Here is a 17,903-nt window from a genome sequence, read left to right as displayed (position 1 = left end):
GCTTAAATAATGATGAACACTCATAAATCAATCTGAGAAGTTCTTATTTTTTTTAAATATATTGAAAAAAAATTTAAGCTTGAGAAATGTTTCTGAAAACAGTACATAATAAAGTTCATTGTACTGAAGTTTCATTGTTTCGTACTTTATTGGAGCGGCCGAATTCGGTCACGTGCCATTCTTCTTCCTTCTCTTGTTTCGTCATGCCTGGTGCGTTCGTGCGGCTCGTGCGCCCAGGCGCGTGAAGATGTTCCAAAATCAATATTCCTGATTTCTCGTACCGACAGGCCGATTTGGAACCTGACGTGGGCAAAATGGTAAGTCTCATTTTGTGCCTGACACGCCAGCTTTATTGAAACCGGTGCTGAAGAGCTCGCAGCGTCATCCAGGAATGTAGTTACCGCCAGCGCTTGTCAACCATTCATCGAAGGTGGTGTTGCTGGTGTTGCGTCCAAAGGCTCTGCCGCTTGGGTTTACCCGCGTTCGCGGACTGCCGGTGTTCCGTAATTTCTTTCTTTCAGCACCAGCTAAGTAGCGCGTTCAGGTAACGGTAATCCTTCAACTGTGGGTGTTTCTTTTTTACTGGCGCAACTTGCGATCATTCGCCAACACGGCGCCGGAGATCGCCTTTAGCTTCCACTACTCCTGGCGCTAATTCTATTCCACGCTCACGTGTTCCGTCAGGATGGAGGCATGGGGGACTGCAGCGATCTGGATCGCCAGATCGAACAGCTCCGGAGGTGCGAGATCATCAAGGAGTCGGAGGTCAAGTCCCTTTGCGCCAAGGCCCGGGAAATCCTCGTCGAAGAGAGCAACGTCCAGAGGGTGGATTCGCCAGTCACGGTGAGTTTCCAGTCATGTGCTTCGTTTGTTTCTCGATCCCCTCGTGGACGAGTTTTCGTCGCTCATTAAAGATCTCCGGGTGCTCAATAGTAATCCCTACACTACGGCGCGCCTCTAAGCCCGAGCGTAGTTTCGGCGCGAAAACTTCCAGATTTGAATTTGTGACGCGAAGTCGTAAATGGAGGTGGCTCGTGTGTACCGCACCGGGGTTTCGTTTTCCCGCGTGGACGTCGCTTGATGAGATCGCGACTGTGGAGGCGTCCCGGCCCGGGCCAAGTGTTTTTCATCTCATTGATTGGGTACTTTGAAAACACCATGTTTTTGTTTGTGATGGCGTACGTGCGTCGTGTCAGTCGTGCTCGCGGTTCTCGGAATCTCGAAAGTCGTGCCTCGCGAGGCTTTGGAGGCAAGTCGTATTTTTGTTTTTAACGGCGTAGAGTGTGATCGCAGGTGTTTTTAGGAACTTGGCTCGTGCCTCCCAGATGGTTTGGGCGTCTAGGAATTGCAATTAAAGGGCGTGTGTCGCGCGCTTCGACCCTACCGCCTAGTGCATCGAATATTTTTCAACGTGAACACAAAAATGTTGATCACTGAAGTTGCCATGGAAACGCAACATCATTCTGTTTGAGTAGATGTGATTAGTTTTAGAGTTGTACTCATGTTAATTACATCCTGCAGGTGATGTGAACGCGCAAAGAGTATGAGTATAATGTTTAATTACTGCTGGAATTGGTCTCTGAGGGCTTGTTGCTTCAGTGAAACCTTGTTAAGCCGTACCGTACGGGAACGCGAAGAAAGTACGTACTAACCAACACTACGGTTTATCAGAATGCATTAAGTTAAAGGAAAATCTAAGCGGAGATTTTCCTTAACTACATCTAAAAAAAGACTACGGCTTCAGCAGGAACGGTTTAACGATATTCCACTGTATTTGCGCCCGTAGCACACAGCTAACTCTTTTCTGGGTCACCCTCACGTTTTCAAGGTAAACATAAAAGTATCTCATCTAGTGCTGAGCACGGGGACGCGGGTTCGATTCCCGGCCGCGGCGGCCGCTTTTCTGGTGGAGACGAAAAGCGAAAACACTCGTGTGTGAGATTTCGGTGCATGTTAAAGATCCCCAGGTGGTCAAAATTAATCCGGAGCACTCCACTACGACGTGCTTTATCGCCTGAGTAGCGTCGGCATGTTAAACCCTACAATCAATCAATCATCTCACCGAGCTGTTGCAGCTCGAGAACTGTGGCCATGTCTTGCTGTAGCTGTTCAGAAGCATCAGCTCGATTAAGTGCCTCAAAAGCTGCAATATGAAAAAGCACTAAAAGAAAAAAAAGCAGGGAATGTTTGCATTATGTGAAGAATGAATTGTACTGCAGCAGAACGGACAATTGGGCTAGTTGGTAGCTGTTCATCTTGAAAGTGGAAGCGCTCACAAATACAAGAAAATCAGGCCAGTAAAATTGTCAGATACGTCGATGATTTTCTTTTATTTGTAAAGCCTGATAGCCTCGACGAAAAGGTGACTCAGGTTTTGAACCTTTTTAAACAGTACGGCTGTGGACTGAACTTCACAGTTGAGTTATACCCCTGCTACACTAGGGTCCAAATGTCATTTGAATCAAATGTCATTTCACTCAAATGCCAAGTTGTGCTGCTACACCAGGTTTTCAAATGCCATTTGGCTCAAATGACATTCGAGCCAAATGAGCACCGAGAGAGACATTTGGGATTTCAAATGCCATTTCCAGCACTCTCGGACGCAGTGTCTTCGATCAGCAATAAAAAATATATTTCCGTACGTAAAACAAACAAAATATTGTTGTTTGTGGAACTTTGGTCACTATTTATTTACTTAAAATACGAAATCAACATATTTAATATTCATAGTCTCAAAACCAGTGGGTCAGTTGCAAAAAAATAAAAACAACAACAACGCAAACAGCCGCCGCGTTAGAGTCAAAACTGCTGTCTCTTCTAATTTGATATGATTTTACTGCCTCAGACTGCTCCTAAGTTTGATTGTTGTATTAGTGTACGAAAACGAAACGGAGCAACAGCGCCACTGCAGCATAGCGAACAGTTGTGAAAGCTTTTAAATGCCATCGAAATTGTAGTGTAGCACGGCGGATTCTGAATGGCATTCGAAGCAACCCATTTGAGTCAAATGACATTTGGACCCTAGTGTAGCAGGGGTATTACCAAAGGAACATGAATTACAGTTCTTGGATCTGAGGCTGTATCGAGAAGAAAAACATGTATGCTGGTCTTACTTCCCGCATTCAAAGAAGCCCATTCTGGCCACTCAAAGATCGTTAAAATGGGGAACGGTGTTTCCTGTCTGCGAAGCATCCCTCACAAAATCGTGCACAGAAAAAATATCTAGTAGTTTCACAAGCCAGTTAGGCTGGTTTTTCGCAATCTGTCATTCGCAAGATAATCTTTAAGTTAATTAAAGGTGCTAAATCAGACTGGGGGGAACGAGAAAAAGAAAATAAGGGTAACAGACCTGTCGTCATTCCGTATATGCACAAGATGTCGTACGGGTTAAAAAATGTTGCTAACCGGTATGACGTCGATGTGGTTTTCTTGGCCCCAAACAAACTGACCAGGTTATGCGGCAAAATGGACAGAATCTTATCAACCAGTGAGAAGCCGCAAAGAAAACAAGCATGCCAAGTGAAACATACTTCCCCCTTTGTGTGCTGTGCAATGTGTGTTGTCTATTTGATACCGATGACGTGTGGCCACAATTATGTAGGGCAAACTGGGCAATGTTTAAACATGCGTCTGCAAGAACACAAAAACGGTGACAAATGAAAGCAGAGCTTTCAACTATGGAAACACTGCACCACGCACGGCTGTTCGCCCATATTGTGCGATACCAGAGTTTTGTCACTGCATCGAGATAAAACCACTCGGGAGCCGATAAAAGCATTTCACATTAAAAAGGTCAGGAGATAGATGTGTTAGTGCCCCATCAATTTTTATAACTGGCAAAGAATATTTTTATCTGTGCAACTCATTGCGATCGTAGCGGTTTCTTGGATTGCCCGTATGTATTTCATCCTGTTAAGAAGTGAATTTCATGGTTTTATCTTGGGCGAGATGAACACACCACGTGAGATGTTGAAAGTATATATTTGTGTTTCTTTTCAATAAACAAATAGTTGCGAGTAAGCACCGTGTCGTCTATGTTTTTTCTCCTTTCGTCCCTGTTTTGTGAGCGCTTCCACTTTCAAGATGAATTGTACGATGGGTATTTTGGTTTATTTCCAGAGAGTTGCGAGCACATGCCAGTTTGATTGCACTCATTCCCAAAGGCTTGGGGAAAAAACTTGTGCAGAAGAGCTGCTGCTTGTGCCTTCAGCACTTAGCTCCCAATGCATGCAGACACCCAATTTCTGCCCAGAAATGTGACGCTGTGTCCTTTCTTGCCGTTGATTGTCCCTTTGCTGCCGTTTAATAAACTGGCTTCAAATTATCCGCAATTTCTTTCCGACCGTCTTGGAATCCAAATTCAATGTTTTGTGTGACCTCAAGCCTTGTGGGGCTGCTTTGTGTGCAATCCATTGGTTAAATTTGTATTTCTACTGGCAATACCTGTGGATCATAAGAGTTTTTTTTTTCCAAGTCAGCACAAATTTTTCCATTGTGGTCTGAGTGCGTTGCACCAAATTGAGGCCTGAGAGGACCCACTAAACCTTGGTAAACGGCGCTCCGAAACAAAGCTTCAGCACATGTCGGAGAAAGTGTAGTTCTTTGGCCGGCTACAGCAGCTCTCAAATTCTTTTTCATATTTAGATTTATTCAGAAAAGTACAAGAGTGTATTAAAATCGGAGGAATTTACGGGAGGAGGTCCCAAGGTTTCCGAACTGCAGGCGGGACCTCCTATGCGTAGGTTGCGTGTGGGTTTTACCTCCTCGCAAGGGGACGTCATCTCTTGGAAACTGTGGACGCAGGTGTGTGGGGACATCCACGGACAGTTCTACGACCTCAAGGAGCTGTTCAAGGTGGGGGGTGATGTGCCAGACACCAACTACCTCTTCATGGGAGACTTCGTGGATCGGGGTTTCTACAGCGTAGAAACCTTTCTGCTCCTGCTGGCGTTGAAGGCAAGTGCTCGCTGGACTGCGGACCGTTACTGTCGCACACGCCTTGCATCAAGTCTCGTGTGTGTTCTAACATTACGCCACATTGTTGGTGTGGCGTCCCTTATGTGCAAAAGTGGCAAAAATTTGCCCCCACTCCTATCTAAAATAAGGGCGGTCCTGCTTCTCACGGGGCGTTGCCGGATGAGTTGGCACTAGAGTGGGATCACTTGAGGAATCGGACGGGCAGGGGTAAGGCGCCAATGTGGTGCAATTACGTTTCCTGCTTGGGGGTGCACCAGAGGCATGGAAATAGCAAAAAAAAAAAAAAAAAAAAAAAAAAAAAACGCCGAGCTGTGTTGAGGCAGTTTCAAAGCCAAGTGTTCACGCACTTATACCACTTTCAGTGTCAGAGAAGGCAGAGTTGACAGTATGCCTTCCCGCTGAACCAGTGGCGCAGCAAAATATCGATGGCTTCAGCGCCATTTTCTGCAGCTTTCAGCTTCCGGTGCACAGAAGGACCGAGTACGGTTTTGGGTAAAATACCGTATTTTCGCACGTGTAACCCGCCCGTGCATATAATCCGCACCTCACTTTCAGCGTACCGGAAAAGAAAAAAAAAAATCCGCGCGTATTGCCCGCACATTTGATACAGGAAAGGCTGCACCAAAGGTACTGCTCAAGCAACACGTCACATACTGTGTAGACAGAAAAAAGCGTATATTTAGCAAGCACAATACACTGACTCTAAGGCAAAAGTCACAATTCACTCAGTGTCACTGCTCTTGCTGGAGCTATCACTTGAGCCACAATCCTCACTGTTGTACACAAGGTCATCTTCACGACACAACACGCATTGCCGTGAAGCTGCACTAAAGGAAAAACCCCGGGTTTTGGCACTGGAGTTTTTGTATTTTTGGTACGAAAATACAGTATTTGTCTAGACACATTTCAGGTGGTATTTTACGCAGAAGTCATTGCTTGAGTCAGTGTGTTGTTTCTTCCGCGAACCTGTGAAATGGTTTTCCAATTTATCTCCTCGCAGTTTCTTGTGTGCATAGATGTTGGACCATCAATTACCTCGGCACTGCGCACACCCGGTAGAGGGGCAGTGGGCAAATTTTCACTGTTGTTGTGCTGCTAATATAAACACCTATTGTGTTGTTTTCAGGTATTATCAGTCAGTAGGCATTTATAAAGACACGCTGGGCTAACGTAGTCTTGCATGGAGCTTGCTGTTCACCTCATCATGTTCGACTTTTCTTGTTTAAACGTTTTTGAGATATCATTGTTACGTAAACGTGTTTGTTAGCGCGCCGCTCAGCCCTAAAAGCCTTGGTGCGCTTTCAGTTGTATTACAATAACTTTGGTTTTCTGTTGTTGTTACTATCGTTATGCAGCGTTAATAAACGTGGTTGACAGGACTGTTCAATTCTTTCATATGACGCAATAAATTTTGAGGTAACGTGCGCTTTGCGAGAAGGTACGGCGGCCGATTCCAAGCTTTTGTGATAAACTTGGGCATGAGGCACATTTGTTTTGATCCTATTTCAGATGCTTCAGCAAACGCCTTGAACGGCATTTTTGGGCTCGCTCGTTGAAACGTTCCTGGCTGTCACTGATAGCATTCACTGGACAGCTAGAGCACATTCTTTCCAAGATACCTCTTATGATTAGATCACGGGTGCATTGCCATTGTTATTGAGTTGCTGCCTGCATTGGTTCAAGCACATAAACATGTGTGGTTGTTTAGACAGAGCGGCAGGAGACAAGCCTTAGGGACAATTAAAATGTAATTGCGTGTGACTAACGGATCCAGCCGTGCTCATTTCATCATCTCCCTCATCTCTCTTCTTGTTGCTAGTGGGGTTCCTGCCTGTGTGGGGTAGGGGCCCTGTGACTCAGTGAGGATGGCTTTGTGCGAAATGCCAGGAATAGTCTAATGTCTGTCTGTCTGAACTCTGTGACTTTAATTTAAGACTGAGAAGTGTAGGCAAAGTAGAAACTGTTGAACTCTACTATTGAGTTCAGTTGTTGCAGCAGCCACGCTCTCAAAACTGCGTAGTGTTCAAATTCTGCAGTGGAGAGCCTTACCTAAGCCAGCTTGCTAAGTTGGCTCTTATGTGCTACACGAATGAGTGGCATAATTGCAATTGACTGTGGGTTGTTCCAGGCATCCTGGTTTGCTTCCCGTGCATTTCTTCGGGTGAAGTGAACGCAACCAAGTGCTTTGGGTCTTTCAGTTTCTGTAGTGCTACACGGAGTTGGGGAAATTGTGCATATGAAGCAAACAAACAAAAAAAACATGAAGGAAGCTCTCACTAACGCGTAAGACTTGAAGGAAGTGAAGCTGTGCAGAACCTTCACGACCATCACGAAGGTTTAAAGGAGCCACGAAGACAAAGTACAAGTTTGTTTTATTCGAAAGATTTGTTGTTTTATATTGCCCCCAGCGCTGGTCCGGCAGCAAACGATAGTTTATTCACTAAGAAATTAATCAATTTTTGTTAAAATTTTTATTCTTCCGCCAAATTCATTGTTTTGTGAGGTCGTCCGCGATGACGTCAGAAAAGCAGACCTTGAAGTGAACGCGAACGCGGCACTAGGCATGCAGTGAACTACAGAGCCTTGTTTACCGTCAGTCCTCCCACATGGCACTACCATACTGTGGCTGACATTTGCCCGCCTTTTGCTTTGTTTTTGACTGTATTTGCGCCTGGCTTGTTTTTATTATGCTAGAAAGTACTCGTGTTGTGATAAACATGGGGTCTCGACAAACAGGGTCACGTAAGACAGTGTTGCTTGCGCTAATTGGCCTGTGTCGTGTCAGACAACCCGAAAGCGCCATACTGCTGTGCAGCTATGGCAAGCCAAGTGTGCGCAGTGCCAACAACAGCACGCTCTGGTACTTCAATGTTTACGTGTACTTTCGTAGCTTCCATGCTTACCCCACCATTCTCACTTCTATAAAATGAATATATGCATTACGTTTAAACGAAAATATCTCGTGAAGGAAGAATTATAAGCCCTGCATGACTTGCATTTGCCTTTGCCGGCCTCAGCCAATCGCAGAGCTGTCTAGTATGACATCATAGGTTCTGTTGCGGGAAATGAGCTAGTGAGTCGCATGGCCATTGCCGGTTTTCCTAATTATGAAGCTTATTTGAGCGACGTTTACGTTAAAAGTGGTGTCGGTATGATTCTAACGAGGCAATCTTTCGAATGAACCAAAGTCGTGTTTTGTCTTCATGGCTCCTTTAAGCCCACGATTGCAGCTGATATGCTTCTTCTTCGCTGCTTCGACATTTACTCCATCATTGTTGCTATAACTGTGAGCTTTCATTTATTTGGAAGTGATAATCATTGAATGTCACCTTGGAGGGGCTTACACTATGACGTGTCTTTCTCGTTTTGAGCAAGTGTTGCCACGATTACAACGAATGCTGGAGTTTTTTTGTTTGTTTTTTTTGCCAATCTTGGCCAATTTCCCTAACCCTTTCAGACGCCACTCGTTATTACCCCCTACAGAATTTTTTTTTTGTTTTTATGCTCTCTATCTCACCAAATAAGATGAATTGGCAAGTTACTGACCCCAACACAATCTTAGTTTTTTTTTTACAGTCATATACAGAATTGCGTACATAACATCACAGAGGCCAGGAGCGTCAACTAGCGGTGAATGTTTCCATGTACGTATATATTTGTGCGATATGCATTGTTTCTATATTTTTTAGGACCGCAATTCTTCGAGAAACAGAGGAGAAAGAGTTGAAAAAGCTGACCCGCCAAAGCTGTCGCGTGCGTCGCCATTTTGTTTGTGGTTGTATTAATCTTACGAGATGCCAGATGGCCCTAAAATCTTCATTATTGAACGGAGGATACAAATTTATGCTAAACTAGCGAAAACTTTCAGTTTTGGTATTTCTTTTTGTAAAAAACCACAGGATTGAAATGTACACAGTTGTGTACATAGCGTCTGAAGGGCTGAGTGGGTATGCTTGGCCTAACAGCCGTGCACCAGCGCGCTAGGCGCTCGCCGCGAGGCACACACATACGAGCGCTGGGCATTTTCTTGGTTTTGTTAACTGCCGTGCGGTTGCCGCAAGGCCTGTGCTCAAGTGCGTGCGCTTTGCAATTTCTTGGTATCTTTAACTGCGGACACGAAAAATTACAATTTGCTATAAATAGCTTCGCTGTTAAAATGAGCGGGAAGGTAACTTTTTTGTTGTCGCTTGCAGGTTCGTTACCCCGACCGCATCACACTGATCCGGGGAAACCACGAGAGCCGTCAAATCACCCAGGTGTATGGGTTCTACGACGAGTGCCTGCGCAAGTACGGCTCGATCACCGTGTGGCGCTACTGCACAGAGATCTTCGACTACCTCTCCCTCTCGGCCGTCATCGACGGCAAGGTACGAAAGGGAGGCCTTCCCCCACCTCCCGTGCACGGTGGTGGTGGGAGAACTGGGGCAGCGTGTGGGAGTGCATGGGAGAAGAATGGCGGGAAATTCAAATGGGTGCTCATCCCATTGCTATCTTCTTTGAACCATTTTACCAGCAAAAAAACGGACAGGAACCTAAAAAGAAGTAGACGGAACACTCGCTAGCGAGTGTGCCGTCTACTTCTTTTAAGGTCCCTGTCCGTTTTTCGCTGGTAAAATGGTTCTAAGTCAACACCTACTAGCCCAACTTTCAGCCTTCTTTGCTTCTCCTGGTTTTTCAACCTATTTACCGTTTGGCCTGACAGCTAGCCAAGATGTCAGCTTTTCTGACTGTGGGAGAGGCGGCAGTTTGCGGGGGTGTTTTCATGGATTCAAAGTAAGCACTGATTTGGTAAATTTTGGCCACCTTGTGTTGAAAGTTGAAGGCCTTCAAGGTTTGAGATAAGCCTGCAGTACGTTTGAGATATTGTGCATGAGACTTATGCATGTGCGTGGAGGTAGGGGCTTCTTACTACTCGTGTCAATGTGAAAGCTGCTTTCTGTTGTGTAGAAGGCAGATATTTTTGTAAGTTGCAGTTGATTGATTGATTGATTGATTGTAGGGTTTAACGCGCCGACGCAACGCAGGCGATGAGGCGCGCCGTAGTGGAGGGCTCCGGATTAATTTTGACCACCTGGGGATCTTTAACGTGCGCCGAAATCTCGTACACACGGGCGTTTTTGCTTTTCGCCTCCACCAGAAAAGCGGCCGCCACGGCCGGGAATCGAACTCGCGACCTCGTGCTCAGCAGCGCAACGCCTTAGCCACTGAGCCACCGCGGCGGGTTTGTAAGTTGCAGTCAATGGGGGAGGGAGGGGGGTTACTTATTTGAAGTGAGTAGGGAGTTGAATGCACATACTTCACAATTAGGCTAAACAATCTGAGGTTTGTGAACAGCTTTTCTAATTAGCTTCTGACAGGAAGAAAAAAATTTAAATGGGGCTGTTGCTATAACATTCCGTGTTTGTACTTTGTTTGTGCATCTTTGGAGTGTACAAGAAAATTGACGGGCCCCTACAAAAGCTCCAAGAACGAATTTCAAGTTGAGGGAAGGCATGCTATTTTAATGCGTAGAAAAAAAAAAACTGAATTTACAGTCTGTGGTGTGATCTAAAAAAAGTGCACCAAAGTTCGCTGTTGTGAACTTGATCTTCTGATAGCCATGCCATTTCTCTGACAGTCGACATGTTAATGCAGACTTCAATTTTGATGCCTTATATTTTGCTTTTTTAGCCGGTTTCTTCTTTCAACAAAGGCAGAGACGGTAGTGTCGATTTTTACTTTTGCATCACTGCACATTCTTTTTTTGTATCAATAGGGGGAGGTTGGTTACCTTATGAACTTTCTCTGCCACGAGGTTGTTTCTGATATGGGACCAAGCTAGCGGTGAGTTTTAAAGGCATAGCCTACCTGACTGAAGCAGCGAAGGAAGCATTTTTTCACTTTCATAGAAAATTGTCGGCTGATATATTGCTACACTGCAGATAAAAAAGGACATGCACCAAATCTCGAATAATGGGAAGGACTGGCTAGCCAACATGCTCCGCAGTGCGTGAAAAGTCGCTTCCTAAACAGTTCCCCTTACTGTGTTGCCCCGCCTCACCGTTTTCCCCGACAAGGCCTAAATGTAGTGAGTCAACTGGTTCAGCGTATTGCTTTCCCTTCCCGGTGTATTCATTAAAAGTGGGCTCTACAGCACAGCACTGTTCCTATTGAAGGACAACTTCACTCAAATTTTCGACCTCTTGAAAACATTTTTTCCGCATAGCCTGCCCAAAAAGACTAATATGGCAGCTGAAATACGCGTGTCCGTGGCGCAAACGACCATCAAGAATCTGAGAAATTGGAACCGAAATTGAGGAGACAGTGGCCGTTACGGCCAGGCTGAAGTGACGATGCAGTTTGCGAGCAAACGGCTGTCCAGCCGGAGCAAACCTGCACGCAGCGCTTTGCCCACGCAGCAGCCTTAGGAGAAGCGTGCCCTTCTGAGCTCGGCCGGTTCTCATGGCTGGCTGAGGAGCAAGCACCCGACTGGCTGCAATATCACTTCCGCTTCATGGCTGTTTGCGCGATACGCTGGCAGGTGCAGCGTCGTCTGCGACGGAGCTGTTTTAAGGGGGGACACTGCTCTTAAAACAGCTGTTTGTATTTTTAAGTAAACTCTGTGAAACTTGCCCGTCTTGCTGCTTTTTCCCCACTGATTTCAGATATGCCAAATTTTTTTTGAGTCAGTCAATTAGCTCCCCAGGTAATTAGAGATAATTAGTCACTTTTGGAGGAACGATAGACAAAACAGTGTTAGTCGTAAAGCTGTAATCTTTATTTTCCAACCCTGCTGAATGCAATAAGAGAATCGGTTTCTTGATCCTCCACTTGGAACTAATTTTACAGCTCGTTAAACTTCGGTGTTTCAAATGGGCATTCAAAATGGTTCCTTGCCATGGTGCCACCAAAGTTTAACGAGCTGTAAAAAGATGTGGCAAAAATCTATCAAGGATTTTTTTCTGTGAAGTGAGCCGCCAGCTCTGGTGCTGTCGAATGATCTTGGATGGGCCGTTCGGTGTGAATAAAGTAACGATTCTTTGCTGTTTTTTTTTTTTTTTTTTCGCTTGTTCTTTTGGTTTTCACTGGCTGATGTGAGTTTTGGTGGTCAGTACTGTGGGATATATGAGGGGTTCCTCGGGGGCCTTGCCAGCACTCTGGGGTAGGCCCCCACGCTAGCTCCCGGCGTGTCAACCACGTGGGCTCCCATGCCTACGGCAGCCCAGCGAGGTTCGCCGATATGTGAACACAGTAGACAGTAGTGCCGAAGCACAGCCGTTTATTTGGGGAATCCCAAAGCATGGGAGCACAAGGCTCGACGGCGTTCACGAATCACGCCATCTGGGTCGTGACCGCGAACGGGAGGTAGGCACTCACGGCGCGCGACAAACAAAGCTCCCACCTGAGATGCATGTATCCACCACCGCCGCGTTCCGCCGATCTCGCCCCGACCGGGTCTCCGACGAGACTCTCCGACTCTCGCGCGCACACGTTCGCACCGCCCGCCCCCGCGCGCCTCTGCCCGCACAGATCGGATCGGTGGTGCCATCTCTCGGGGGGACGCCGACAACCAGCGGAGTGCCGGGCAGGTTTCAGCGCACTAGTCTCTCCCGAAGCGCGCGCCGGCACGGCATCGCGGGTCGCGGTTCTCCACGATTCCCACAGTACATACTCGCTTGCATGTAAATTGCCGTAGAAATAGACATTGGCCATAACGAAGTATTGGTTGTAACAAAGTAATTACGACTCCCCCTTCAACTTCATTATAACGAGGTTCTTCTGTATGTGAGAAATTGGCAGCCTGCCTGTGGGTTTTCTCATTTTATGAACACGTTCATTGATACGTTTGCGGTGAGCTTCATCTAAGCTCAGCTTTGTTTGATGCCTTGTGACAGTGGTTGTGGCATTTTTGCTGCAAACAAGGTATTAGCTCCAAACTTCGATTTTGGAAATGATCTGGACAGTAGGTGTTCATAATCATTGCAGTGTTGTAAAGCAAGACTTGCAAACTTTATTAAAAAAAATTTTTAGACCTTTGTTTGGTATGTACCTGCAATTAGAAATGTCTTGTGTAAAGGGTATGAGAATGGGCACAACCAGCTCGCATACATCCCGTGTCCGCTGACAGGTTCAAATTTTTGAGGAAGGGGCAGTACTGGAGGCTTTGTTAGAACAGTTTGAGGGTCATTGCCTTTTGCGTCCTCAATCAGTGCAAGGGTTGTACAGAGGAGCTAGTGCAAGAAGTACATGATGCATTGTTTGTGCTGCCCTGCAGTCTTCTGACTGACTGGCACATAGTGCAAGTCTTTATTTCTTGGGTATGAGGCTGCATCAGGGCTTTGAAGGGCACGTTTGTTTACAGACTCTAAGAGTGCAGGTGGTAAGCATCCAAGATTAAAAAATGAGCGTCTTCTGTCCTGCAAGCTTGTAAGTTTTATCCGGAATTGTTGCCGTTTAGGAAAACGCTTACTGTTTTTTGTGTGCTTTCAAAATTTATTTCGCGGCAGTCTTTTATTTTGAATGAGTGCTTCAGTTTTGTAGCATGTGTTTATGAAAAACGTAAAAAATATTTTGACCGTACTGACTGGGAAACATGATCACTTTCATATGGGACCTAATGAGGAGGAAATCACCTTAAACTTTTCCATGGAACCTAAGGTCTCACAGCTGTGGAAGCTGTTCACTGTTCATTTACTTCGAAAGCAGGGAAGGGGGCTGAATTGAGCACCCTGACCTGGTCATTCAGGCCCTGGAATTCAGTCTTTTCTTTTTTCTTTTTTGCCAACCTCTAAATGAAGTGTTGTCTGGCGCACGGTGCGTTGGCGTCCACTGTCCTGGTCCGTGACGTTGTTGCCCCCACTGCTTGTCTCCCCGCGCAGATCTTCTGCGTCCACGGTGGTCTGTCGCCATCCATCCAGACCCTGGATCAGATCCGCACCATCGACCGGAAGCAGGAGGTCCCACACGACGGACCGATGTGCGACCTGCTCTGGTCGGACCCTGAAGGTACCGGTGCTGCGTTGCATTCATTCTTCCGTCCTGTCCACTCTTTTGCATCATACGGGTTCCCGTATACAGGAACCCCTATTGCGAGGTTCCCGTATAGGGGGTCCCCGTAGAACCCCATATACACGGTTATACGGGAACCTCGCAAATTCACATGGCCTGGCCCCGGTTGTGCAAGTCAATATGGTAGTTTGAGTACACTGAAAAAATGTACTTGCAGGGTCCGAGCCTGTGTTGCCTGCTAACAAGAATGTTAGAAAATTTGCACAACAATGTCACGTTGGTGAAAATCGCGCAGTTGTCGATATGTGTTTGCTAAAAAACGTACATAACGTAAAGAGCACATTGTGTAAGATAAAAACTTGACGGTCTGTGCTGCGTTACTTGTGCCTGTGAAGTTTGAGGTGGCATTTTTGTTTTGCCCATATTCAGTTGCTTCTTGGTTAGCAGGGGCAATTTTCGTAGGGTTTTGGCATAGGGGGCCTCTACGGAAGCGGGGGGCACCCATCCCGTAGCAGTGCTCTGTGTCACATTTTGTTGAAGATACCAGAGGCAGGACCAAATTCCTCGGTATGAGAACTGGTGCACCCTGGTTCACAGAGTAAATTCTGGCACCCGTTTCTTGCCTGCTATATATTCCATGGTGTAGCTTTTTTACTCTAATATGCTCATTTGATGGTTGTCTGCACTGAATGGAACACTTTCCTAAGCTTTATCTTTCTATGTGGCCCTCCAACATTCACTCAGCCCTGGAACTGGCTTTTGTTCAGCAAACAAAATGCCGTGTATCTTGTTTGGTTTTTGTTCGTAACTGGCAGGGAACATCTTCCAGCAAGTGTGATGCCGAAAAGGAAGTGAATGTATCTTTATTGGTTTATTGAGACTTCCATTCCAAGGGATATAAATTCCAGAGTTTTTAAGTCTGTCTGGAAGCGTTTCTGGATATTTTGTATGCCAGAAAGCATGGTCATAAGTTTGTGTTTTGCGTGAAGCAAAGCTACGCACGCAATTTGAGATCACTCAGTTTGGGTGCCACACACACACTCATATTCAGTGGCGTTCGTTGCTCCTACAACAGAAATGCTGAACGGCTGTGGTGAAAGAAGCTGCTGGCTGACATGCATTGCCCAAACTTTTGTGAAGCAAAGCGGTTGCTCAACCTTGATTTGTTAAAATTTTTATAGGGGCCGTGAAGACACAATGCGTGTTTAGTTTATAAAAATGGCTGCTTTGTACTGATAACAGTGACATCAGTTTTACCGCAAACTTTCACCAATTAGTCTAGATGACAAAGAAATTAGATAAGCTGGGCCAACTTACCACTTCCTCACTTTAGCCCTTATGACACCACAATGGAGCTTGTTTCGTGCGATTGGTTGCTGCCAACCAATGCCACCTCCAGGACCCATGACTGGGCAATTGTAGTGGTTCCCTTTGCGTCATTTGGTTCCGTCACTTGAAAGTATACCTGAAGTTAATGTACTGATTACTCAATTCTTAAAATTTCCCCCGGTTATACCACTGGTGAGGCCTTGTAGCACAAAATTGGAAAGTTTTTAGTACAGTCTATGCTCCAGTTACAGCAGGCCATTTCTGTTGGTTTGTTTGGTCCCCATGCATTTTAGTGTAATCCGCTCCACTACCGGCTACAACAGACTAAATTTTAGGCGAAAATTAATAGTGGACTTTCGTGGTGCCGGCGTCTGATATGCTTTTTCTTTGTTTATTTTGGTGGGAAAACTGATATGCCTGGCAACATTGTTGGCGTAGAACGGGTCGTTGGCACAGCCAAGCCAGTGCCGGTGGTCTTATTTTTATTTTTATTTTTTCGTTTCCCCCCGACCAGCGGCGGGGTAGCTGATTTCACTGTTTGGTAAACTAAGCATAATTAACTCTTTCGCTACTACGCCTATCAAAATCGATCAATTTGATTGATACTTTTGGGAGCGCCTTTTCATAGCGTTCCAGGCGTTTCTCGAACAAGTAAAGCTGTTCGGAGTTAGATCAGAAAATGGCCTTTCAAAATCAGTTTTGTTTTCATTTTTGCTACGGAAACAGGATTTTTTGACATGCTTTTGAATCACCTGGATGTGGAAAAGGGGCGTGGTCATCGAAGAATGCGTGCAACTCGTAATTACTCGTAACTACCAACGAAGAATGCGTGCAACTCGTAATTACTCTGCACCAGCGCTTGTTTTTTTGCTATCAGGGCGTGAATCGGGAACTAGCAAATGATTTTCAATCGTCAGGTTCGCGCTCTGACAGTAATAATCCCAGAAATCGGCTGAAAATGTCAAGTAGTGCCTGGTTGCAAAGCTACTTTATGATTTTAGGCAGTTTTATTGCCTTTGCGCACATTGTTCTAAGTATTGTGGTAGTTCTACTTACCCCAGGACCATTCGCAAACAGTTTACAACAGTTTCGGTTTCGTTTCTGCATCGCGAAATTCATATTTAGCGCTACTACGCAGTTACCCAACTTCAAGGCTACCTGCCATGGCGCCTGGAGCGTCCGCGACTGATCCTCGAACAAAGCACCTCGAACAAAGCACGGCGCTCCTGATTTCCCCCACCCTAATCCGATTTCTGCGATAAGAATTTCAGAGGCAAGTCAAAAGATCACATCCAGTCGCCAGATATCTGTTCCGCCGAGGACAGCGCTTCAAACCGGCCTCACACTGCCAGCTGTTCGACTTCCAGTTTCGTTTCCATGCGAGGGTATATCCGGGTGTCTAATGTTGCTGCTTAGTTGAACTGTCTATTCGGACGGAGTCTCCGATAAGTTTTTGTACTGTTTTATTGAAAAGCTCGTTGTGCTGATCTTTTTAATCGCGCAACTGCTACTCGGCCAAAGATCGCAGGGCACGATTCTAGCTCATCGTACCTCATTTTTGCGAGCAAGGCTACAATTGCGAGTAAGAAGATGATAATAAAGCTCAGCTTTATGTTTTGAGAGATAACTGACCGTGAACGACAACAAGCATCAGCCACGGCGTTCCGTTTTCAACTTCATGCATGGTTTTTTCCGCATCGCGTGCTAGTCCCAAATATTGTGCTCGCTGTAAATGAAAAGTCAGCCATTGAAATATGTTTTTACGTTATGTGGGGGCAAAATTGGTGCCTCTGATAGTGACAAACCGCCAGGTTTATTCCAGGAAACCACCTGAAATTGCACATTTTGAATTAGAGGTTGGGCTTCACCGCATGACACGAGCACCCTGCACGCTAACATTTTTTTTTTATATCTGACAAACTGTTCCGCGCAAGTCGACATTTTTTCTAGGGCGTGTTTTGAAATGTTTCCCTACAAAATGTATATTCTAATTTTTTTCTACTACCGGTGGTTTGATAAACACAACTCCTTTTTTATCATTTTTTTCGACAACTTGACAAAAATTTCGATTTTGATATATTTTTTTACAACTATGATATATAAAAACCTTTAAAAAACTGGTGTTATTGGAAAGGCCGTTAAATAATCTGCATTTTGTGTTCCTGCAATTAGTGCCTAACCAATTTTTTAGCAGGAAAAAAAATGTTTTCTTGGACCCCTAAAATTAGTCAATTTTCCGGCGGTAGCGAAAGAGTTAATTCTGTCGAACGTGGCGAAAAACCAGCCGACATCGCCAGAAGTATGGGCCTGTCTAATCACGCGGTCTGCTCGACCGTCAAGGACAAGGACGCTGCCGAAAAACGCGACTCCGGTGAGATGAAGAGCAGCACTTCTGAATACACAAAGTGGTGCACACGGAGGTCGAGTCTGCTTTTGTCAGTTTTTTATGTAATTAAGAACTCGGGTTCAGGGAATTTGGGCATTTATTATTCCCCCTTATTATTTATTACTATGCATTTTTTCCGTTTCGTTCAATGAAAAATGTAACAAATGCCTCAAGCAAGGGGGATGGTTCCCATCCATTGTATGCAATCTGCTGCTGGCCGTGC

General features: G+C 45.5%; 1 protein-coding gene across 1 annotated transcript in view; it reads left to right on the top strand.

The window, feature by feature from the left end:
- Window positions 1-158: 158 nt before the first annotated feature.
- The window catches only part of LOC144145920 (serine/threonine-protein phosphatase 4 catalytic subunit), a 34,049-nt gene continuing 16,304 nt past the window's right edge, over window positions 159-17,903 (top strand). Inside the window, exons 1-5 of the mRNA XM_077677767.1 lie at window positions 159-317; window positions 685-843; window positions 4,804-4,956; window positions 9,171-9,344; window positions 13,836-13,962. Coding sequence (XP_077533893.1) covers window positions 315-317; window positions 685-843; window positions 4,804-4,956; window positions 9,171-9,344; window positions 13,836-13,962 — 616 coding nt within the window. The 5' untranslated portion in view covers window positions 159-314. The remainder of the gene's footprint in view (window positions 318-684; window positions 844-4,803; window positions 4,957-9,170; window positions 9,345-13,835; window positions 13,963-17,903) is intronic.

This window comes from Haemaphysalis longicornis, unplaced genomic scaffold, assembly GCF_048455015.1.
Source record: "Haemaphysalis longicornis isolate Haplotype H1 unplaced genomic scaffold, Haemaphysalis longicornis Haplotype H1 scaffold_7, whole genome shotgun sequence".
Classification (NCBI taxonomy): Eukaryota; Metazoa; Arthropoda; class Arachnida; order Ixodida; family Ixodidae; genus Haemaphysalis; species Haemaphysalis longicornis.
Note: the sequence above shows the minus strand (reverse complement) of the source record. Positions and strands in the feature narration are given on the sequence as shown.